A 22380-nucleotide genomic window follows, 5' to 3' on the forward strand; every position below is an offset into this window, starting at 1 on the left:
TTTATGGCCTTTGCTCCCTTCGTATTATGGCATGAATTAGATAGTCTGATGGCTAGAGTCATGAAAGAATTGAAACTACCCATACTCACGTTTATCTTACATCGGTGCCTGAAAATTAAAGTCGAGATGCAGCAAGCAGGAACACTCTATCGACTTACAGCTTAGGAATCGACAACGATAGGAAGACACCCATTCGGACTGTTCATTCGCGAGGCGCTGGTGCCAGGTGCATCGCAGTTGAAATTAGAACTAGAGTTCATGGGTCATTACAGTGAGTGGAACCTGGAGCTCACTCATTTATATAGAGGTGATGAAGCAGTGATGTATCTCCTGAACTACGACCCGCAAACCGGGATGTGGACAGGTGAACCACAGGATGAGGGGTTTGTCCAACTTCTACGTTCGTCGACGGGGATATTACAGGTCCCGTAATATTAGGAGAGTGTTCGCCTACTTAAAATGACATAAAGCTTTGTGATAAATATTGCATGGCCAATTCTTGGCTCTTTTCTTGAAGCCTAATCTATCCATTCTAATCCTTTTTTGCGAACTTGATACCTATTAGATGATTCAATATGGTCATCGGCAATGTCATTGCGATATCCATGGCAGCCACAACGTTACCCAGTTGTGATAAAAGGACAGAAATGTTTAGAGTATGATACAAAACAGGCCAGTACTTGCAATCAGCTGAAAGCGTACAAAAGACGCGGAACAGGGTCTTCACTTTCCGATGATGAGTAGAGACCATGTACTCCTTGGCCACCATTCGATATTCATGCAGGACAGGGGCATCTACATAAATAGCCCTCAAAAATGAATGACAATAACAATGAGACTGTGGTCAGTAGTCAGTCAATCAATCATCCTACTATAGTAGCTACATACCAGCCGATAATGAATGGACAACATAAAGCTTGTCAGAGGTTGCTCCAGGTCGTTGCAGCGACGCATATGAGCAAACATGAGCGCCTACCCGGTGCTTGCCAAATTGACTAATGTGTAATAAGATTACCGTTTTATGAAGAATGAAGATGAGATAAGATTCGAGGTATCATTGCTGTCGCGGAAAGTCGGCTTGGTTACCTGTTCGTCCGTGAAACCCTGAGTGGTTCTTTAGAGACACGTGGTATGAAGACCATCGCGGTTTCTGTTATAGGATATTATATGGATTGATGGTGAATCAATTCTATGTGATTCTGTACGGTTAGCTCTGTGTGATTAACAGAAAGAACTCGAATAATAATTGAACTTGATACTTAACCCGTTATACATTTTAGAACACTGTGCTAAGGACTTTAGTGAAATGCGATGTAATAATTAAGTGTAGTTGTTGGGTTTGCCCCGTCAAAGCCTCGGTTACCTGTTTCATGTTTCATTGAAATCAATTCGTGGCGTCCCTCAGATGTTACAGACAAGTACCGTACGTACCTAGTTAATGCGGGGAACTGGAGACTTGTAAATATTGATTTTCCACCAAACACGAGCTTAATCAAGCTCATGTTCCAATTGCGTATAATTATACGATTTTACAGGTTCTTCGAGGTGGAGCACAATTTAGTTTGTGAGATCGTGGTAATCCTTAAAAACGTACATTAATTTCCCATCTCAGGGTTGTAGATATAGGAACTATGAAACGACGCCAGGGCTTGTGTTTCGAGCGATATTCCGTGGCCCAGAAAGTGATCTGCAAATATTATAGAGAGCATGTTTGATTATTTCGAACTATAAAGGTCTGCATATCGTCAGTCAGTTTTGTAGACGTGTTTGCAGAAGACTCAACCGCTCCTGAACAAAATAAACACTAACAAGCAATGAAGCCTACAACAACAATTGTAACTAGTGCTATACTAGCGGCCACTTCCATTCAGGCTCAACAGACCGGATATGGCCAGTGTGGTGGTCAGAACTGGACTGGTGCCACGACCTGTGTGTCTGGCTGGACATGTACCTATCTCAACAATTGGTACTCCCAATGTCTACCAGCTTCCAGCACTTTGACTGCAACGACCTCTTCCAAGACCTCCACAACCTCAACGACTGTGAAGACCACCACCTCAGTTACGAGTTCGCCAACTAGTACTGGAAAACTGAAATGGTTCGGCGTAGATGAATCATGTGCCGAGTTCGGCACTGCGATGCCAGGTACTTGGGGTGTCGATTTTACCTTTGCAAATACAGCAACTATTGGTGTATGTTTTCCTTCATGATTGTCGGATGAAGTGCTAATAGCATGGTTAGGAATTAATCAATCAAGGCTTTAACATCTTCCGTGTCCCCTTTGCCATGGAACGTATGGCACACGGCTCAATTACCGCTGCCTTGGATACCGCATATTTGACCAACTACTCAGTTGCCATCAACTACATTACCCAGCATGGGGCATATGCAGTAATTGATCCTCACAATTATGGCAGGTATAATGGCAACATTATTACCGATACTACTGCTTTCCAGACCTTCTGGTCTAACTTGGCAACTGCTTTTAAGGGCAATTCCAAAGTTGTAAGTGCATTTCCACTTTCCACTGGTTGTTTGAAACTTCATGAGTGGAAATTAACCGTTCAAAGATCTTTGACACAAATAACGAATATCACGACATGGATGAAACCCTAGTCTTTAACCTTAACCAAGCAGCAATCAATGGTATCCGTGGCGCCGGCGCCACAACGCAATACATCTTTGCGGAAGGGAATAGCTGGACCGGCGCATGGACCTGGAATACGACTAATGATTCACTGAAGGGCTTGAGTGACCCTGAGAACCTACTTGTCTACGAGATGCACCAATACCTTGACTCCGACGGATCAGGCACAAACGCCGCCTGCGTCTCATCTACAATAGGGGTTGAGCGTGTACAAGGTGCCACTTCTTGGTTGAAGGCAAACAGAAAGCTTGGTGTACTAGGTGAGTATGCTGGTGGCCCTAACTCTGTCTGTCAAGCCGCCGTAACGGGAATGTTGGACCATCTAGTCGCCAACAACGATGTCTGGCTTGGAGCTGTATTTTGGGCTGCCGGACCGTGGTGGCCTTCGTCAACATGGTCTAACTTTGAGCCACCGAGTGGACAGGCTTATGTCTATTATGATCAGATCCTGAAGGCATACACCCCATAATCAGGGTTGGGACTAGGATTCGAGATCTAGCAAATGGATGGTAGCAATTAAGATGTTTACTACTGCAATCGATGCACCATTTGTAAATTTATAAAACTAACCTTAGGTGACAAACTATAGACCAGATAGTATGTACCTCCTACATGAATTGTTTGATGCTTATGAAGGCCGGGCCGAATCACACTCAACGGGTGCTTCGAAAAACTATGGTTACATGGAGCTACAAACGAACGGTTAGATTGGGTGACTCAACAAGGGAACCTCTAGTACTATCTGGAGTTTTGTATTGGCTAGTCTAATATTCTCACATAGGGTTCGATTTACAATACGTAGAGTAGCTCTTCTTAACCGCCTTCGCGTGGTGTAGTGGCATTGTTAACAAACATTTCACTATTTCACTTTCAGGGATCGCCTGATCACCAATTACTCTCAAACATATCAATGTTTATGGTTAGTTCATGAGCCTCAGGGAACCGTACTGGAGCATGAAGATGTACAACTAAGGGCTGTGTTATGTCATAGCTATCTAAAGTCGATTGCGTCCTCCATCATAATGATCTATATGCCGAGGCCAAAATTACCTATTTGCACCAAATGATTAACTGTGGTCTGTTTGTATGTGTAAACACATTGTCTAAAGCCCCAAGCTTTCAATGCCAGCCTTCACAGTCTCTTCCAAGCCAACCCAACCACGCTGTGCAAAAAAGGACTTTAGCAATTCCTCTGCTCTCTTAGCCGGTACAACTTGGCTCAGATCAGGGAGTTCGTTTGCTGGAGGGCTGGGAATCCTATCATTAGACGGCCTGAGCCTTTTCAAAATGTCGATGATGCCAACCCAGGTATAAGGGGCGGCAAAGGCGAAAAGACGCTCAGAGTTGACATTTGGGTCAAGAAGAGCAATTGCATGGATACGTGCGACATCTTCAACATTGACATAATGTTCTATTCCATTTGTTAGCGGACATCGAAGCATAGTATAAGCGATTGGGAAGTCTTACGGGGAGGGAGCATTGAGAGCACGTCGGCATTTCCTTCCAGCAATGCCGCAACCCATTTCATAGTCGAACCTTTAATATTCGGGTGAACTACTTTCCCTAACTGTTAGGAATTAGTATAAATTGAAGAAAAACCGTCAATTGTCCTTGCACAAAAACAGGAGGCATTCTCTTTCACTCACAACGAGATTTGGAAGTACAGCGTTAAAGGTAAAACCTGGCTTGTTCTCTTTGACCCAATTCCATGCAGCCCTTTCGCCCTCGGTTTTGGATGCGCTGTAGATGATAAAGGGCTTTGCTTCGGCGGGGGTGTTTTCATCCCACGCTGCTTTTACAGCTGCATCGTTCCATGTATCTAGATAGGATATCAGTACTGACTTCATATGATGTAATGAGGCTCCTGGGACTTACCTTCTGTTACCACGATATCCTCCACGCCAGGCTGTGTAACAAATGCAGACGCTGACGATGAAGTCAAGACAACTCTCTTGACCGTTGCTTTGTCGGCAGCTTTCAAGATTGCTTCTGTATATGCAACGACTTTAGTTATGACAACGTTAGGGTCAGCGTTGAATGATACATCAGTAGCCTAAATTTCGTGTTAACCATTGTCATTTATACACACTGCTAAATTAGCAACCAAATTCGAATCGTGTACATACCAGATGGACAACACCGCTAACTCCATCCAGAACCTTGAGCAAGGCTTCTTGATCGTCCAAATGGGGAACGATCACTGTCTCAAATGTGCCAGATCCATATTTGGACTCGAAGAGTTCAACAAGCCATGGCTTTTCTTCACGGACAGTGCCTCGGACGAGGTAGCCAAGAGATAGCAAGACGTCCACGACGTTCGACGCAATGTAGCCATTGGCTCCCGTGACCAAAATACGGGCACCGGGCTGGAGGGCTGTAGCATCTTTCGAAGTAGTCGACATTTAGAGATTTCGGTTTTTGTGGTATGGTTGAGCAACAAGGAATCCGTTCACGAGTTGTTTGTTGATCCGTGATGAGTCTTTAAAAGAGACTTGCTTTGTACGGACTGTTTGGTTGATTGTGAAAAAAACATTTTGCCATGGACGGACTTCGTCCGATTTAAATATATTTTCATGCTCATTCAAATATCATCTGCGCCGTTCTACGACCAAAAGTCGTGATAGTATAAGCAGTGCGTTTTTGGGGGGATGACAAATGCTTCCCAGAACGGGGAAATGGTCCAGGAATCGCCCTGAAAATATGCCGCTGCTTTAAACCTTGCTGCAAAGCTGACTCTTGATTCCACAAACCGTCCTATTTACACTACAATATACTTACAAAAGTGTTTGTAATCTGCTTGAGTTTGTGCATAATGTGACAATCAATTCTATATTTGTCAAGCTAACCGCGATACTTTGTAACCCGGACCTACAGCTGAGAATGATTCCATGGCATTCCTCACTTGAGAGTTGTACGGTCGTTCTCTGCTCAAAAAGTCTACGGCCGATTTCCTAACCGGCTCTAGGAAGTCCCGTCGATCTAAAAAGCGGCGCTGGTAGTCCAAATCTTCGCTGTCCTTCCGAATTCGCTCAAATCGGCGGCGATTTGGTGGTGATTCATCCATAATTCGAGTAGATCTACGCTCCGGTTGAATTCTAAGCCTTTCAGTTGCGCGTTGCACGCGCTCGGCGAGTGTCATTTGCATGAGTTTTTGTTGTAGAAAGCTGAAATCCCCCTCTCGAGAGGCATCGGCAATGTCACCCCATTCCCGCACAAATTCGTCCTGAGACCCCGCCTCCATGATTAAAGCTTTCTTGCTATGATTCTTGATCGACTGGGCAAACTCTCTTTCTAACATTGTCGCTTCTTCTACTGAAGTGGCTGCGCGGTCAGCAACATTCAGAATATTTTTCAATTTCGTCGCTCGTTCAAGCTTCAGCATAGTCGTGACATCAGGGACTCGATACGGTAACGCGCTTTTGGCAGCTAGCGTCCGGGGGATGCCAAATGAGGAGACATGACAAGCCTTGACTGACATCGAAAGCCGAATGTCGAATTCTGCCTTACATTGAACAAGAAGAAGAAGTCGCACGATTTCTGGCAATCCACTCTGACTGCCGGGTTCCTCATACATGCGCCACGATGCGTGCATCCTATCCTTGACGACTCCGTGTATGATTCGTACGCCCTTGAATGTGGACTTTCGTGATTTCGAGCCCTCCATACTGATATTCACATTCGATGGTCCTCCGCCTCCAGACGCTCCAACTGTCAGTGTCTGCCCTGAGGATATCTCCTGCTCAGATACTTCGACTCGATCCGCCTGCGGCATGATACTGTGAATGTGTGGTATGTTTCCGGAGTCGGAGGCGGCAAGCTTCGCGTCCACTTTGGCATAACGTATTCGATTCCTAGTTGCGAACGGCTTCATGAAGTTCAATTTCAACTGAAGTGCGTGCATCTCCTGCCCCTCGTGCATTAATAGCCGGATCGATTCCACCTTGGCGTCGAAAAATATTTCATGATTATCGTAGTTGGCCAAAATAAAACCATCGCCATTATCACGACGAACGCCGTCCCAATGGTCTTGGCTGAATTTGGCAAAGACTGAATCGATATCAGATGCCCCAGTTGTTCCCATGAGATCTTGCTCCGTCCCACGGGAAATTTCAGCTGCCGGGTCTCTTTTACCCGGGCTATCGGGTTCATCATAATCCACGAAATCTCCTCGGTGGCGCACATCATCTGTGTTTGCTATGTACTGTAGTATGAGTTCGGGTAACCGGTTGGTTCGGCTCGCGAGAGCTAACTGGAGTGGTGTCCTTCCATTGGAGTCCCGAATGTGCACATTAGCACCACTTTCAAGTAGCAGCCGAGTTATGCCTCTGTGACCAGCCGAACATGCGAAGTGTAATGGCATGTTTCCGTCGTCATCGGTCGCGTTTACATCTGAGTAGTAACGGATCAGCAACTTCGTCCCTTCTTTCCATCCTGTAGCAACAGTCAAATGCAAGGGTGTCCTTCCATTGGAACCTTTCAGTTCAAGATCCGGTCTGAATGGCATCAGCATTTCCAGTAATCGAAGGTTCCTGTCGTCAAGTGCAATCCGGAGCGCAGCCTTCCTGGAATCACTGTCATTTATATTTGCTCCATGGTCCTGTAGCGCTTCTTCTATCGCTGCGTAATCTTCATTGCGAATTGCAATGTGAAGAGGCGTATTCTCATCAAGACGCGACGATTTAGATTCTGTTGGTCGAAATCTATCCTCGATGACGATCTCTTCGCGATCTGACACTAGTTGATCCAGGTCATTGCCATTCATGCTTGGTCGAGACTCCTTTAACAAATGTCAGCACTCATTGTAGTGGACATATGTAGCAAATGTAGCTCCTTACCATTCTTGGATGTTCTCCGACATGACTAATTCCTGCGTCTGAACCACGCTCGTGAGGCGAATTGGCTTCATTACGATTGACCCGTCCGTCGGGTTGCGCTGTCGCATCCATTGAGAAGCTCGTCTAGTACATGGACAGCTACGATGGCGAAATGAAGTTACGAAGAATGTTTGTTAGCTGTTGTTCTACAGAGTACTCCGTATAATTCAATTGTTTTGATTTCTTGCGACAGAGGCCCCCATTATTTTGGACGGCCCACTCTCAGCCGCACCGTCTAACCAATAAAAAGACTAGCGCTAAACCCAGTATTAATATCTAGGTCTTATTGGTAGTTCTGCCCCACTTCTGCTCCTTTTCTGGTAATTTAAGTGGCTGATCTTCTCCCAAGTTTCCGCCATATCCTCTTTGGGATTAGTAGTGAGGCTTATTTAGGGTCCGCCTAGGGTTAGGGTTAGATACACAGTTCAATTTATATTCTCATCATATCTTACATCCGCCGATATCGCCACACCGCGATCATATAGCACGTCGAACTTTTTCGCCAGAGAAGAGCAAACATCGTGGATCAATTTCTGACCAATCTTGTGCAAGCTACCAGATATTAGCATCAGCATTTGGAATCAACAATGTATCGCATCGAGGTTCCGTAATTCACTTACCCAGCTAGAATCAGGATGGAGTGGGTTGCTCCACTATACACTTGGGCATCAACGTCAACACCTAGCTTCTGTAGTGCGTGTCCATATTGGAAATCCTCTGGTGCAAGCAAGTCACATTCAGCAATTGCAAGAAATGTGCTGGGACTTTGTTGCAGGGCTTCCTCCGGTGCAAAACATGGTGAGGCGTCCCAGTTCCGTCTTTCGTCCTCGGAGCGAAAGTACATATTTCGATACCAGGTCATGCGTGAGGGTGTCAGCCATGGAGAGTGCTTCGATGTGGCCCATGCAGTGTCGACAGTGGCTGTGCTATCAATGACCGGGCAGATCAGTATTTGACAGACTATCCGCTCCGTAATGCCAGCGTCCAGGGCCGCCTTCATCGACACGGTTGCTGCCAACCCGCCTCCCCTAGATCACAGTCCAGTTAGACATTTCCGTTGTTTTTCATTTGTGTAACATTTTTGTGCATACGCTGAAAGTCCCCCAACCGCTATTTTTGATGTATTGATTGACAACCTCGTCGCAGTCTCCGGTGCCAACACCCATTTCAATCCCGCAAAAGAGTCGTCGATAGCCGCCGGATAACAATGTTCGGGCGCATGGCGGTAGTTGATTGAAACGACGACGCAGTTGAGATCTATTTTTGTTTTGATTTCGTCGTTAGGTCTCGTATAATCCCATCCAAGCTGGATTGCAAACGACTTACATTTACAAACGTGTCTAAGGAATCCATTTTCACTGTTCAACCCACCCACCACCCAGCCTCCCCCGTGATACTATCCAATCTCAACAACTGTTCACATCTACTTGCCTTGCGATAGGCACGTTTGTTCAGAGGTAACGGTGTATTACTAACATATACAAAACATGGCCATCCACCGCCAGGCGCCTTGGTCTCAGGAGTAAACACTCGCACTTGATATTCATCAACGTTGATGTCCACAACATTGCCAATTTCGGCGATTTTTGGGCTCGCAAATCCGACGAGACTAGGTCGAAATCTAATATCTGCACTCCATGGCTCTGACTCGCTGGGTTGGCAGTACTGTAGAATGTCATCATGCAGTTTCACATATTCGGGATCGAGCTTGTTGCGAATTGACTCATGTAAAGGCTGAAAAACTGTTTTCGCTGATTCGGACATGCTGCCAATAGCTGACATGTCGATTTGGTCGCTTCTGATTCACGTGTTTTCCCAAATGAAATCCAATTTAATGTCATTTCTTGGAAAAAATATAGCCATTTATCAAATGACAACATCACTATCACCTATCCGAACCACGCCGATAACACATGCCGGCCGGCCGGCCGGCAGATTCCAAAATTCCATGTTTCTATTCTATTCAAAGTCATTGTATCTATGTACACCATCTAGAGCTTCGAATTTGTTTGTAGTGGCTTCATTTAAGTATGGAAAAAAAAAATAGAGACTGTTCGTAAAATGTTATGGAAATGCAGTACTTTTTAAAATCTCGTAGGATACCCGATATATATTTCCGCTCTCTCATCGTTTGAATCTCAAACCTTGGACGTGAGCGACTCACTTCCAGGTACGGAATCATTCTGTTCATCCTTTTCCGTCTCTTCATTCCTAGTGAGGCCCTTGTCATTAACAAAAACCATCAAAAGGAGACACAAGCCCATAGCACCAGCCCACATATAAAACACCGAACGCGCAGCATCGACATAGGCGTCAAATAAGAGATTCTTCTGCCTATCAGAGAGATCTGACACATCCGGAATAACAAAGATTGATGATTTCATATTTACCGCAATTGCTGTAGGTATTCCAGTCGGTATATGATTTACTAGCGAGTTCGAATAGATTGCAGATGCAATTGCTAGGCCGGCGGCGCCTCCGAACGCTCGTGTGAAATTACGTGCCCCAATGACAACGGCTCGATCTTTTTTAGGGCTGTGTGCTTGAGCAGCAACGAGAGCTGTAAAAGTTTAGCAAATAGCCTGTAAAAATCCCAATGTAGGCATCTCAGGGTTAGGATATCCTCACTTGGTTGAAAAATAAGGCCAACAGCAGTTCCTTCTATGGCCAAAACCACAATAATACCAGCAAGAGGAAATGTTCGGCTGAAGAGACACTGTACGGCAGAAGAAACGACCCACAAAACATAGCCTAGCCATATAACCTCCCCATACCGTTTCTTGTGGGACATGTAGATTCCCGCCAAAGCTGAGGATATTGATTGGGGCACGACAAGTGGTATGAGTAATAGAGCCGAGTCTAATAAGCTGGCTTGTCGAGCCGCCTGAAAGAAAATGGGAAGAAAATAGAGCAGACTGAAGTAAACGATTCCAATCAAGAAGTTCTGGGCCATCATCGCCGCTAACGCGGGATTTTTCATGAGGTGGACTAATTGCTCAGTTGTCAACGTATGCTCGATTCGCATACGAGTCTATTCCGGAAAAACAGAAGAAACTTACAAGGAAAGATAGGCAATCCAGCCCATTTCCACTCATGGAGAATGAATAATACGAGCAAGATCGACCCTAGCGTAATCATCGAAATGAACATTGCGCTGTCAGGGTTGAACTGTGTTCTGACACCTGAAATAGGCACCAAGAGCAATATCGTGCCAATAGAACTAAAGAATATACCCAGGTAATCGATTCTACCCAATTTTGTTTTCAGTCTCTCCTTCGGGATTGCTTGGGGTGGCAGCAGAAAGAAGAGCAGAACGCCAACAAGCACAGCAAGGGGAGAGACAAAATAAAAGGTCCCTTGCCAGCCCACGCTGCGTGTAAACCCAGTTGCGATAAAGGGTCCGATAGTGCTTCCAAGACCGACGAATGAACCAAGAATGCCCTGGTATCTATTTCAACATGAAAGACGTCAGCCATATGGTTGACCTCAAACGATTGATCCTTAGGGAGATACCTACTTTCCTCTCGTCTCCAATGTCGTAATGTCAGAAACAATCATCATTGATAATGCCATAATCCCACCGTTTGCAACACCAGCAATGCCGCGATATGCATACAGCTGGGGTCCAGATTTCGCAAATCCGCAAAGCAAGTCGGCAACGCCTAATAAACACAAGGATGTGATCATGATCACTTTGCGCCCTAGTATATCCGACACACGACCATATAGAGTTTGAAAAGCGGTGTTGGCGATCATGGACGAGGTGCCGGCCCAAACAATTGTAGAGGAGCTGTTCAACTCATTGCCGATAGTGGGAAGCACGACGCCAATGGATTGTTGGTCAATATATGTTATGAGCAACGCAATAGAAAGAAGTCCAAAAACCACTAAAAGCCGTTGTCGATCCAGAACAACGCTTTGGTCATGTATAATGTATTTAGATTGAGTCATCGTTCATGTGTCGTGACGATATCAACGTGTTGTTTGGTCTGTCTGCGACAGCACTTGCATGATATGTTTATTCGAAAAGATTTCTTCACTGCAACTTATTTGGCGACTGCGCTGAAATTTCTTGAGTTGAATTTAGCTAGCCTAAGTGTGACCCCCAAAAGTGGCTACCGTATCGCCGTTTCGGGCATGAAGCAATCTACTCGTATAGCCGGCCGGACCGGCATCCACTTCTTATTCAGGAAGATGGTAGATTTAGCATTTGTCATACCAATGTGGTGTGTTAGGTAAACTAACGCCTTATTCGATAACTATTATGTGACAATAACTACCCAGACAGGGGCTATAGCGGGATTTAGTTGCGATTGTAGGTAGTTTTGTAATTGTAAGCTATAGACCATCATCATTTCCATCCCTTTTTCATCTGAGCAAGAGCTTCCGACTCATTGATGACATCTGCGAATCTTGCATCTAGATCAAATAGAGTTGCCCTCTGGATCTCAATGCTTCTGTCGCCACTCGCCTCTTCAACAACCATGCACCGAAAGCCATGCCCACATGCATCAACTGCCGTTGCCCTCACACAACCACTTGTACTGACACCGCATAGCACAATGGTGTCCACACCTAAACCGTTCAATTGTCCAAGTAGATTTGTTGCTAAGAAACCGCTGGGGTTCTTCTTCAGCACAACAGTCTCGTTATCCCAGTCTGGAACCAAACCGGGCATCCAGGCGTCCATTCCACGTGTGTCGCCTTCCTGCCATATAGAAATTCCAGGCGATTTTTTATATTGTATTACCCCGTCCAACATGTCCGGGTGGTTATAATGAACTTGACACCATATGACTGGTATGTCACTCTCGCGTGCGGCCGCCAGGAGTCGGATCATGCTATCTGGAGAAGATGCACCGGAAGGGTTGGATAGTAGAGAGAGGGGTGACCCCTCTGCCCAATAAGCACGACAAACATCGATAAGGACCAAAGCTGGTTTTGCGCCCCAGCCAATACGTTGATGGTAACCAGCCGCTTTTGAAGCATCGTAAAATGGGTGTGATTCGACAAGTGCTGTTGGCATGTTGACCTGGGTATTATTGCTCTAACGTAGGAATAAAATGGTTCGAGGAGGGTGTTTGGTATGGGAAAATAAGATGTTTTGATGTGGTCAGAGACGATAGAATATCGAGGTGGTTTTATCTCTCAACTCACAATTGAGCGAACCGAAGATGGGGGCATGGATGACTATGTTGTGCCGGCCGGCATTTTCCACAATTCGCGGGGCCGTTTACGAATACCGTTTGTTTTGAGAAATATACTGTCTTTAGTGATAAGAACAAGGTTATTTACATGTAAAATATTACTAAGCATCATTAAAATGATATTCGAAAAGCATACATTGCAGAAAATGTCACCACACGACGAATTAAATGCTCATGTTTATCTAAACATTGTCTCACCACATTCAGACTCGACCCGTCCATTTGATCTCCAAGGATCGGAGAGGCAGATACAACAAAATAGCGAGCACAAGAGCGAATTCAAAAGCCAGATCTCCAGTAACCTTTGCTATTGGTCCCACATACCAGACCTGATCCATGGACGGCACCACGAGTGCGAACGGGAGCACAAAGGAAGTAAGAGCTGCTAGGCCAGGTGGTAACTCTCGAACGCTATTCCAGATCCTAGGATCGAAAGATGATGCTTTGCCTTTTCTAAAGACAAACCACTCCGTCAACAAAATTCCAGTGAATGCGGCACTCCAGTAGCCGATTATACCCAAGAAATCCTCGAGGGAGTTAAAGAATGATTCAGCCGCTTTGATGCCAACTCCGATATCCACAGCCGTGACAACGAGCACAAAGATGATACGAGGAACAACTGCGAATTTGGGCCAGATCAATTGAAAGTTGAGTGAGACGGAGTAAAATCCAGGTGCGATCTGCGCAACGACACTGAGAGCGAGAATGACGGCGATAAATTTGCCAAATCCGCCAAGTGGTGCCAACATGGCTACCAAGATTCCACCCACTGCGTCGCGGTCGTTAGCATCCGACCAGCTTGGTATGTTAGGTACAGCACCGCCGATGGCTGCACCAACGATCATCAGTAGAATCGAAGGTAGACAAATACCCATCCAGCAGTAAGTGAAAATGCGCCATTTGGGAGCGTTTGGTCCTAGGTAGACTGCTGTATCTCCGACAGTGGTACTGTACGGCAACATATAGCCGGCGATTAAGCCAATAAAAGTGATAATGGTTGGTCCCTCAGAAGTGACTGCCGGAGATTGTTCTTTGAGCTTTGATCCGCCAGCGCCGATGGTAATGACTATGGCGATGAAGGCGGGAATCCAGGCCCATCGTTGGTAGTGATGAATGACTTGGAACCCTCCAAAGGCAGGAATCATAGAAAGAACAGCGATGATGACAATTCCAACTGTCTGGCTGATTGTGTCTCCGGATACCGCGGCAAGAGTCTGGCCGGCAGTGACCAGGCAGATGATGTTATACCCACAAAGGGTCATCATATTTAGCAAGGCAACTAAGATGTTCGGGTACATGCCGAAACTATACCGAGACTGAATCATCTGACGCATACCAGTCTGTGGGGAAATAGTCAAGATGTACGCCGGGGCCATGCACATCAAGAGTGAAAAGAAAAATAGAACAAGACAGGTATCCCGTAGATTTATGCCAAATGATAGTGTGCCTACCATGCCGGTAACGATTCTGTGAAATCAATTGGTAAGTAAAAGTATCATTCCAGATATAGGCACGGTAACTTACGGCAGTGGACATAGCAGACTGGTGCACCACATAGTAAAGATCTTGTTAAAGGCCGAGTCTGTACGTAGTTCTGGGGGAACAGGTTCCACTCCACGCAGTTCTACTCCGGACGAGAGAAGGAAGTTCAACACGGTCTTCAGCGTTCCATGTTTTTGACCACCCGACGATTCACTTTCGCCAATCTGCACATCGGGTGCAACATTGACCGTCGCCGGAGACTTTTCCCCTTTCTCAACATCGCTGGCAGTAGATGAAGCCATTTTGTACGGCAGGTATCCAATCAATCGAGATAATGAATATTCGCTCGAGGATGATGCCCATGAGCAGCAAGAAACGAGGCGAAATATGAAGATGTTTATATCATGCTGTGTTATCTGATGAATCGCATCATTATGTCTGTGCTCAAGTAAAATCGTTCAAGTCAAAATGTCAGGTGGAAATCAATCCAATCCAAAGGTGGAACTAGGCGAGTCCTAATCATGCCTATCTTGTAACTAGAGTTGCCGGCTATCAGGGCTGGCAGATAAGGATAGCGTCGCCCACACCACTAAGAATCCAGCCATTACCAAGGCCCTGTTCGCCAGGGTAACGGTCTGGTCTCTGGTTTTTTTTTTGTGGAGTCATCGATAAGACAGTCTAGGCGATAATGTCCTCTTTTTTCCATGAATCATGCACGGCTAGTATTAGCTAACAGGGGAAAGCCGGAGATACGACGAACTCAGATGTCACAAATTTGGAATGCCAAGTGAGGTTCAGCCTTTGTAGTTATACCACCAAATATAGCATCCTAGTATACATATTGAGGTACGCATCGAGGCAACTATTCTGTCCATCTTATCTGTGGCGGTGCATGGTTGTGAGTTTTGGGCTATCCACCCTATGTGGATCCGACTATTTATCTACGTGCGGTTTCTATAGGGGTTTGGTGACTTTTGTCACTAAAGCATAAAATTCTAGACATGTTAATCAAATCATTTTGTATTTGTGGAAATAAACTACATTTACTGAGGGGTTCCTAAAGGAGCCAGTCCCTGTTCCTGCAACATCTTGTTGATGGCTGGAATATGGTCGAGGAACGGTCCCTTAACATTGTCCCAGAAAGCGACCCGCTGAGGCCGGATACAGTTGTGTCTTTCCATAGCGAACTTGGTGACTGAGAAATGCGAACTTATGTGAAGCATAAAACCGAGGCTATCTGTTCCAACTAGCACATTCTCCAGAGGTTCAGAAGTTGCTTTTACCCATGCTTCGTAGGATTCTGTGGCGATTAGCACTGAATTTTGAAGGTTATAACCCTAAGGCATTTCTCGAGGGTTTTAACGAATACTCACCTCCATGTGGCATGTAACTATTTTCCAGTGTTAGGCCGCCAGCAACCTGTTCTCTTGCACTGCCTCCGTATTTGCCGTAGATAAGACCTCCAATTTCGGTTGCCATATTGCGATGGTAATATGGAGGGCGGAAGGTATTGGTACTGGTTTGCCATTTAGGTAGAAAGGCTGCAAATTCTGTGAGGGATACCCCGGGTATTTTTGACTTGGCCATCAGAACGGTGTGTATGGTAGGATCCACCTGCTCTTTCAAAGTGCTGTTGAATGAGACGAATTTCGATAACTCGTATTTGTACGGAGCATAACTAAAAGTTGTCGGTTAAAATGTGCAAACAGAGGATCGCAAAGGGTTATACTCACTTTCCATGCCATGCCACCACATCAAATGGTGTCCAGGCTTGCTCATAGCTGAACAGCTCTCCTGTCAATTTGTGGATTATAGTCCACTTGGTCTCGTCGATATCAAAACTGGCTACCGGGATCTCAAAGTCCCGAGGAAGCGCCATTCCGTTGCTACCAAGTGGGCCCAGCTCTGGCAGCTCATAATGACTTCCAAAGATCTCCTGTACGTAACCTCTCGCCTGACCGTCAGGCAGGCTAACCTTCCATCTAATACCAGCTTGGATGACGCACACTTGGCCAGGACAAACCATCATTCGACCGAGCTCCGTTTGGATATCCAAGGCACCCTCAGTTGGTATGATCAAAAAGTCGCCGTCATTGTTGCAAAACGCCTCGTTTCCCATGCTCGCGTTTGCGGCGTACATGTGAATTGCTATTCCCTCTTTATTTGTTGGGTCACCGTGTCCACCCATTGTTTTGAGACCGGTCAAAAATGTCGTTGGGGTTGTCGCTTCAGGGATATCGAGAGGGCCCCAAGTGTAGGTAAGAGGCGTGTATTTAATAGAGGGATTCGACGGAGAGAAACATGCTTCAATATCATCGTTGGCTGCCATGGGCTCTAGTGGCCGGTGCGCTACAGAGGGCCGTATACGATACATCCATCTGTGTCATCTTCTCAGAAACTCGTGCTGTGTGCTTATGGGATAAACAAAAACTCACACCTGTTGCAAAGTTTGCCTCGATGATATGAATGATGTGCCATTTAACTGTTCCGAGTAAAGATCAAAGGCACATTTTTGCGGCACATTGCGGCCTCCTTCGGGTAACGTTCCCGGTCTGTTCGTGATACATTAGCACTACACAAACACAATACTTTTTTTTGCTTCTCTCGAAAACGTAGGAAATGATGGCTCGTACACTGCCTCGGATGCAAATCGATTTCCAAATCCAACCATGTATCGATAAGGATCTTTTGCCGTGGGTGGTGATGTATAGCAGTCGGTCGCCGACCTGCCATATGTGGATTGCACAGGAGTGGTCATTGAGACCGAGTCCTGGCTAACTGGTGGCACAAATTCACCCATTTCGATCCGATACGGCCGAGCTTTGAGTATTGAGAGGGTGAAGGTACTTTTGGGGGGAAACGATCAAATGACTAAATTGAAAAATTCTCGGCGCTCCAAGATGAAAATATTCCATGCTCTACTTATCCAATAAGTCAAATTATCACACCCTATCTAATTATGCCAATAACGGCCCACGATGTCTATGCCTCTGACAACAGTTGTTACATTGCCTGGCGCTGTCCGATCAGACCCCTTGCGTCCTCCGGCAGTTTAAAGATGCCGGAGATGCCGGCTGAACAGCTCTTAATCTACACGAGATAAGGCAGACATTTTGGAGAAGTGTTGGGGAGCACCTCAGCACAATCGTAATCCTGACCAGCGAATGCCCAAGAAAATTCATAGATTCGTAGATAAGATAATTCATTGACTATGTAGTAGTTAACTACTTATAATAATTAACTATGACCTATGACTCTGCCAGTCGACCAAAATCGTGGATTATTCAGACTGAATCTTGACAAAGCAGCTCTCCAAGAAGGACGTAGTCTGACCCGCTCACCAACTTTTATTGCATTGATCTAATGTATTGAATAGCGAAGCAAACATAATGCAGTGTTTATTGGAAATCATAGTTCATACTATGTTGTAATGTTGTATGTTGTAACCCTTGAGGGGTTGTGTAATATTAAGTTGACTTAGTTAACTAAGTTAACCCTAACTAGTTAACTAACTAACATAGTTAACTAGTTAAGTTAGTTAGTTATAACTAGTTAACTAGTTAACGTAAGAAACGGCTTGATTACGTAACTCGCCTTATCCGGCCGGTTTATTCACGAAAAAGCCCCAATTTTCCCTTCACGCTTTCATCCTGCCGGCCAAACTTGTCGTAAACAGCTTCATCTTCGAAAAGGCATAGATCACAACAATTACACCCCACATAGTGCGCCAATTTGGCCTTAATACTATTTCGAATGGAACAACAATTGCCACCTGACGTACGAGGCAGCGATCAGGAACACGTCAAATTGACGAGGGCCACGGTTGCTTGCAGAAGGTTCGTATTGATAGTCGATGATCATGGCATACAACAGTAGGGCTTACTCATGGCTGGTAGATGTCGGCGTCTGCGCACGAAATGCGTCTATAGTAACGGGAAGCCTCCGTGTGAGGGATGCAATCGTGCTGGACTTGATATTGCTGCTACATGGTACAGTTCTTTCTAATCCTAAAACGAAATATAACTAACTTACGTTTGGACATGAAGCTATTTTCCAGCTAGGGGCCATAGCCGTCGTGATCGTGAAGTGAGTGTCCCCGTGTTTGTTGTGTCAAGTTCAAGCGCGACACTTACTCACCATTTTTACCTAGTTTCGCGTCAATAAAAGCAACAAAAGCGATCGACAGCTGAGTTCTCCGGGCTCCAGCCATGACAGTGTTACAATAGATAGTCATATCTCGCCGATTCTGTAAGCTTTTACCAACCAAAGAAGACTGCAAGTTACGTGGCGAAATGAAGCTGACTTATGAGCAGGGCTCAACAAGGAATCCCCTCGCCTTCCCATTCAACAGGAGGTAACTCTGTAAGTCTACTAAAAGCGATGAGGAATGTTCTCCCACCTGCTAGGGAGGTGATTGAAGGATGCAAAGTGTTTTGGACATCTTTCTTGCAGCTGGGGTTTTTCCCGAAACGTCTGTTCCTGGAAAAACTGTCTCAAGACATAGATTCCGTATCGCTATTCGTTCTCTTGGGCATTTTGAGCAACTCTTGTCGCTTTACACCAAGCCTAATAAAAAGGTATGGTAGCTGCCAAGCCGCGGGTGACTATTTTATCGGGCATGCAACGAGTCTGGTGCTTGACGCGTTGTACGAGCCCAGTCTGGAAAATATACAAGGTTTCTTCCTTTTGGCCCTTGCACAATGGGGCAGTGGTGATAAAGATAAGAGCTCAGTAAGATTTTCCGCTGCATCTGGAAGTGATATTATATTCTAATACGTCTATTAGATGAACATGGGGATTGCTGTTAGGAGTGAGTGCCGATTATCGAAAAGCTGAAATCTTTCAACTAATGAGTGAAAGTGGCCGGTATTCTACGACTTCATCGAGAAGAAACTTATAATCTTCCGCCGGATGCGACAACTGACGAGATTGTTAACTCAGAGATAGCCAGGCGCACGTTCTGGGTTTTAGAAAGTATGGTTTCCACATTCAAACAAGTGATACAAAGTCATCAATTCTCATAAACCACACATTACAGCTGAAGATAATCTCCATTCGAGCCATGCATCTCCGGTCGCGTTTGGTGCAGACGATATCACAACATTACTTCCGTGTGAGGAATCTGATTTCGCATTTGGGCGTATACCTTCTTCTCGGGCGGCATTACCAGGCACCAAAGCCGCTAAACTATGGCCAGAACTCACATCTCTTCCATCACGCTCGCTATTCGCGACCCTCCTTCAAGCACACAGTCTATGGGGGAGTGTCGCCCGCAAAGCATGGAGAGCAGACTTTTGCTCCGAAGGTCCGCCGCCGTGGGATCACACTAGTACATACGCTAAGATGTGTCAAGCATTGACAGAGTGGGAACGGGATACTCCAGCTAGCCATCGATGGAGCGTCTGGAACATGAGAGGGCATAGTGCAGAGCAAGTGCATGCAGCGTATCTCAGCGTTGTGATGGTCACGAGGTTGAGCCATATTGTCATTCGGCGAATCTATTTGGAAGAGTACGTAATTCTCGTCCTTTCCCGAAATATGAAAAAGCTATGATCTAACAGCAACATGAAGGATGATTGCGAGTGTAACACAACCAGGCAAAGACAGCGCACCGCCAGGCTTTTGGAATACTATCGCAGATGAATTATTTGAGAATGTGTTTGCCCTACATGAACCAGTCAACACATTTGTTTCAAATCGTAGTCCCCATGAAGGGTTCTCTGCGACTTTAGTAAGTATCTTGCTGACTGTGTCCATGTGTTTTACTAATTGACTTTAAGCTCTTTTCGCTATACGTTTGTGGCACCCTATACGTACATCTGTTGAGAATGCCAGCCTGTAAGTCCCTTCGAACAAGAGATTAATAGGACGATATTTGCTAATACAGAACAAGTGTGTCCACGACTAGCATCTCGGGCCCAACCAAGCCTTAGTCGTACTCTTGAAATTCTTGAAGATTTGCAAAACGCATGGCCGCTAGCATCGAGGTGGTTGACGGTGTTAAGAAATTCAGCCACGTCAATCCCCGCAAGGTCATCGACTGCCTCATCTTCAAGTCCTCAAAGAGACCAACTCCTTGCGGTAAGTTCACAACGAATTCTCACGCTATTATGACTAACTCGATTCCTAGGACAACGGCCCCTCTTGTCCCGAGATCGAGGTTCACGGAGAAAACGGAACTAGGAATAATGAAGGGGGTGGAAGTCTGGAGATGCTTAGTGAAGCGGCGGTGTCTGCGGAGCGAAATAGCATTTTCCCAGGTGGTTTCATCGGGCCTATCAACAGAGGGAACAACGTCCACGGAAATCAAAATAAGGCCATAGATGAATTTCTCACATTTAACGCGTCAGAAGGAGGGTCTGGCTTTCTCATCCGGCATCAAGATATCTACACGGATAACGGGGTATTGTTTGATAAAGAGCTGACCGAATTTCTAAATCAACCAAGTTATGGGATGGTTGATATTTGGGTTCCTCCTGAACAAGAAAGCTCCTGGATGTCTTCTGGTGAATGAGCCTTGACGTAGAAATCGGATCAGAGACCTTCTGTACATGGTCCCGTTGAGTTGGAGGATGCCGGCCGGACCGGCATCCAGCTATTATACCCCACTAGAGTGATATGTTTAGTCAATAACAACCATGGATGGGGGTTTATTGCAATCGAATGTTCAATCTTAGCATATGCTGCAAGCTTCATCATCTTAAAATTACTCAGCTATATTGTTTGAATTGATCTCTTCCAAGTCGAGTCTACAAAGTTGATACGCACTACAATATCAAAACAGTAATCATGTCAGCGCTTTCCCCATCGGACTACCCAGCATACGCTGCAAATATCTCCAACAAGAAACAGGCCCCTCTTGGCTGGGGGCAGCGACCAGCCTTGTTAATTCTCGACGTTACCAAGGTGTACTTTTCGGAATTGTCACCAACAAGTTTATTATCTTCAAGCTGCGGGACGGGTGCTTCTGTGCCCCCCAATGTTTCGCGATTAATCGACGCCGCGCGTGCTGGTGGATGTCCTGTGATATGGGCACGCACAGTGTTCACAAATAGCAAGCTCCGTGATGCGGGCATATGGACTCAGAAAGTGCCCGGGCAACTACTGGAAGTGTTCAGCAACAAGAATGCGGAGGGGCTGCATGAATTTCTTGACGGAATGACACCTTCTGCAGAAAGCCACAGCGATTCAAAAAGCACAGTAGCAGATTTGGTGATTGACAAGAAATTCGTGAGCGCGTTCTTTGGTACGAACTTGGCCGGGCAGTTAGCTATGATCGGTGCCGATACGGTTGTGTTGTGCGGTGCGAAGACTGGAGGAGAGATACGACAGAGTATATTAGATGCCCAAGGCTTGGGGTTTCGAGGAATAGTGAGTTCCTGTCTATTTCAGTGGTTATTCGTGCCTCGACTAACTGAGATGATTGTTGTAGGTCGCTGCTGACGCGTGCGCGGACACATGCAAGGAAACCCATTTTGCAAACCTGTTCGATATACATGCTAAGATGGGCGATGTTCTCACCACAGATATGGCGATTGAAGGTTTGAGCAAGGGCTGGGTATGGAATACGTTAGAGAAATAATTCGTAGGGATAGAAGTAATAGAAACGTGTCTGGTGCTCCAATTTTCATTTCCAAGACTACTTATACGTAACGTATGGATTGATGGTATCTACACAGTCGAATATGAGCCCTTCCTTGTGGAAATATATAGTTCACTCAGGCACATGCAACCAAGGGGATCAACTCATCCCTCGGCAAGTGAAGATCATCTCATGACTGAAAATATCCGTCTGTGAATCCCTTACTACTACCCAGGCTTCGCTTGCCTCTTGTCTGTTTGTACAGTAACTCCAAATATGTCTACTGCCGTCTTACTAACGATGCTGTTGGGGGTTGTTACCCTTAGGGTTAGGGCTATATTTGGGTGACCGTTATCTGTTTGTTTATCTAGTATCTCCTATCTCCGCTTGGACGTGGGGCCGTCGCATCCAAACAACGATTCTGCCGCCCCTAATCCGAATATAGCAGGTGGAGGAGAGGCGGCCTGCTCTCCGCCTGCCTTTTCAAGCCTAGGGGCGGGCAAGGCAGAGATAAGCGAAAGATAAGTTACGCGCCGGCCGGCAATTGGAGGAAAGCGGCATCTGCAGTCCGCTCAAGCCATCATCACT

The 22380-nt window shown here is 45.8% G+C and overlaps 10 protein-coding genes across 10 annotated transcripts; 3 read left to right on the plus strand and 7 right to left on the minus strand.

Annotated features, from left to right (window-relative positions):
- Positions 1 to 1814: 1814 nt before the first annotated feature.
- Positions 1815 to 3116, plus strand: EYB26_006359 (uncharacterized protein; the record flags this gene model as incomplete). Its single annotated transcript, XM_054265635.1, has 3 exons — positions 1815 to 2192; positions 2242 to 2505; positions 2571 to 3116. 3 exons carry the CDS (start codon positions 1815 to 1817, stop codon positions 3114 to 3116), a joined length of 1188 nt encoding a protein of 395 aa, XP_054121610.1.
- Positions 3117 to 3750: 634 nt separating this feature from the next.
- EYB26_006360 (uncharacterized protein) lies at positions 3751 to 5049 on the minus strand (the record flags this gene model as incomplete). The annotated part of the gene is made up of 5 exons (XM_054265636.1): positions 3751 to 4058; positions 4115 to 4214; positions 4294 to 4466; positions 4523 to 4700; positions 4774 to 5049. The coding sequence occupies 5 exons, from the start codon at positions 5047 to 5049 to the stop codon at positions 3751 to 3753; spliced, it is 1035 nt and encodes a 344-aa protein (XP_054121611.1).
- A 434-nt stretch (positions 5050 to 5483) lies between these two features.
- Positions 5484 to 7593, minus strand: EYB26_006361 (uncharacterized protein; the record flags this gene model as incomplete). The annotated part of the gene is made up of 2 exons (XM_054265637.1): positions 5484 to 7424; positions 7483 to 7593. 2 exons carry the CDS (start codon positions 7591 to 7593, stop codon positions 5484 to 5486), a joined length of 2052 nt encoding a protein of 683 aa, XP_054121612.1.
- A 313-nt stretch (positions 7594 to 7906) lies between these two features.
- Positions 7907 to 9303, minus strand: EYB26_006362 (uncharacterized protein; the record flags this gene model as incomplete). The annotated part of the gene is made up of 6 exons (XM_054265638.1): positions 7907 to 7921; positions 7974 to 8073; positions 8142 to 8549; positions 8613 to 8778; positions 8848 to 8917; positions 8998 to 9303. 6 exons carry the CDS (start codon positions 9301 to 9303, stop codon positions 7907 to 7909), a joined length of 1065 nt encoding a protein of 354 aa, XP_054121613.1.
- Positions 9304 to 9659: 356 nt separating this feature from the next.
- Positions 9660 to 11472, minus strand: EYB26_006363 (uncharacterized protein; the record flags this gene model as incomplete). The annotated part of the gene is made up of 4 exons (XM_054265639.1): positions 9660 to 10081; positions 10150 to 10509; positions 10581 to 10969; positions 11039 to 11472. The coding sequence occupies 4 exons, from the start codon at positions 11470 to 11472 to the stop codon at positions 9660 to 9662; spliced, it is 1605 nt and encodes a 534-aa protein (XP_054121614.1).
- Positions 11473 to 11872: 400 nt separating this feature from the next.
- Positions 11873 to 12547, minus strand: EYB26_006364 (uncharacterized protein; the record flags this gene model as incomplete). The annotated part of the gene is made up of 1 exon (XM_054265640.1): positions 11873 to 12547. One exon carries the CDS (start codon positions 12545 to 12547, stop codon positions 11873 to 11875), a length of 675 nt encoding a protein of 224 aa, XP_054121615.1.
- Positions 12548 to 12931: 384 nt separating this feature from the next.
- On the minus strand, positions 12932 to 14512 carry EYB26_006365 (uncharacterized protein; the record flags this gene model as incomplete). Its single annotated transcript, XM_054265641.1, has 2 exons — positions 12932 to 14195; positions 14253 to 14512. 2 exons carry the CDS (start codon positions 14510 to 14512, stop codon positions 12932 to 12934), a joined length of 1524 nt encoding a protein of 507 aa, XP_054121616.1.
- A 741-nt stretch (positions 14513 to 15253) lies between these two features.
- On the minus strand, positions 15254 to 17010 carry EYB26_006366 (uncharacterized protein; the record flags this gene model as incomplete). The annotated part of the gene is made up of 5 exons (XM_054265642.1): positions 15254 to 15510; positions 15584 to 15888; positions 15944 to 16588; positions 16646 to 16762; positions 16844 to 17010. 5 exons carry the CDS (start codon positions 17008 to 17010, stop codon positions 15254 to 15256), a joined length of 1491 nt encoding a protein of 496 aa, XP_054121617.1.
- Positions 17011 to 17963: 953 nt separating this feature from the next.
- Positions 17964 to 20724, plus strand: EYB26_006367 (uncharacterized protein; the record flags this gene model as incomplete). Its single annotated transcript, XM_054265643.1, has 12 exons — positions 17964 to 18046; positions 18107 to 18199; positions 18257 to 18296; positions 18361 to 18458; positions 18524 to 18941; positions 18996 to 19020; positions 19071 to 19184; positions 19249 to 19720; positions 19782 to 19941; positions 19991 to 20048; positions 20104 to 20291; positions 20341 to 20724. 12 exons carry the CDS (start codon positions 17964 to 17966, stop codon positions 20722 to 20724), a joined length of 2133 nt encoding a protein of 710 aa, XP_054121618.1.
- A 275-nt stretch (positions 20725 to 20999) lies between these two features.
- Positions 21000 to 21792, plus strand: EYB26_006368 (uncharacterized protein; the record flags this gene model as incomplete). Its single annotated transcript, XM_054265644.1, has 2 exons — positions 21000 to 21581; positions 21643 to 21792. The coding sequence occupies 2 exons, from the start codon at positions 21000 to 21002 to the stop codon at positions 21790 to 21792; spliced, it is 732 nt and encodes a 243-aa protein (XP_054121619.1).
- Between the last annotated feature and the right edge of the window lie 588 nt (positions 21793 to 22380).

This window comes from Talaromyces marneffei, chromosome 5 (genome assembly GCF_009556855.1).
Source record: "Talaromyces marneffei chromosome 5, complete sequence".
NCBI classification, from domain to species: domain Eukaryota; kingdom Fungi; phylum Ascomycota; class Eurotiomycetes; order Eurotiales; family Trichocomaceae; genus Talaromyces; species Talaromyces marneffei.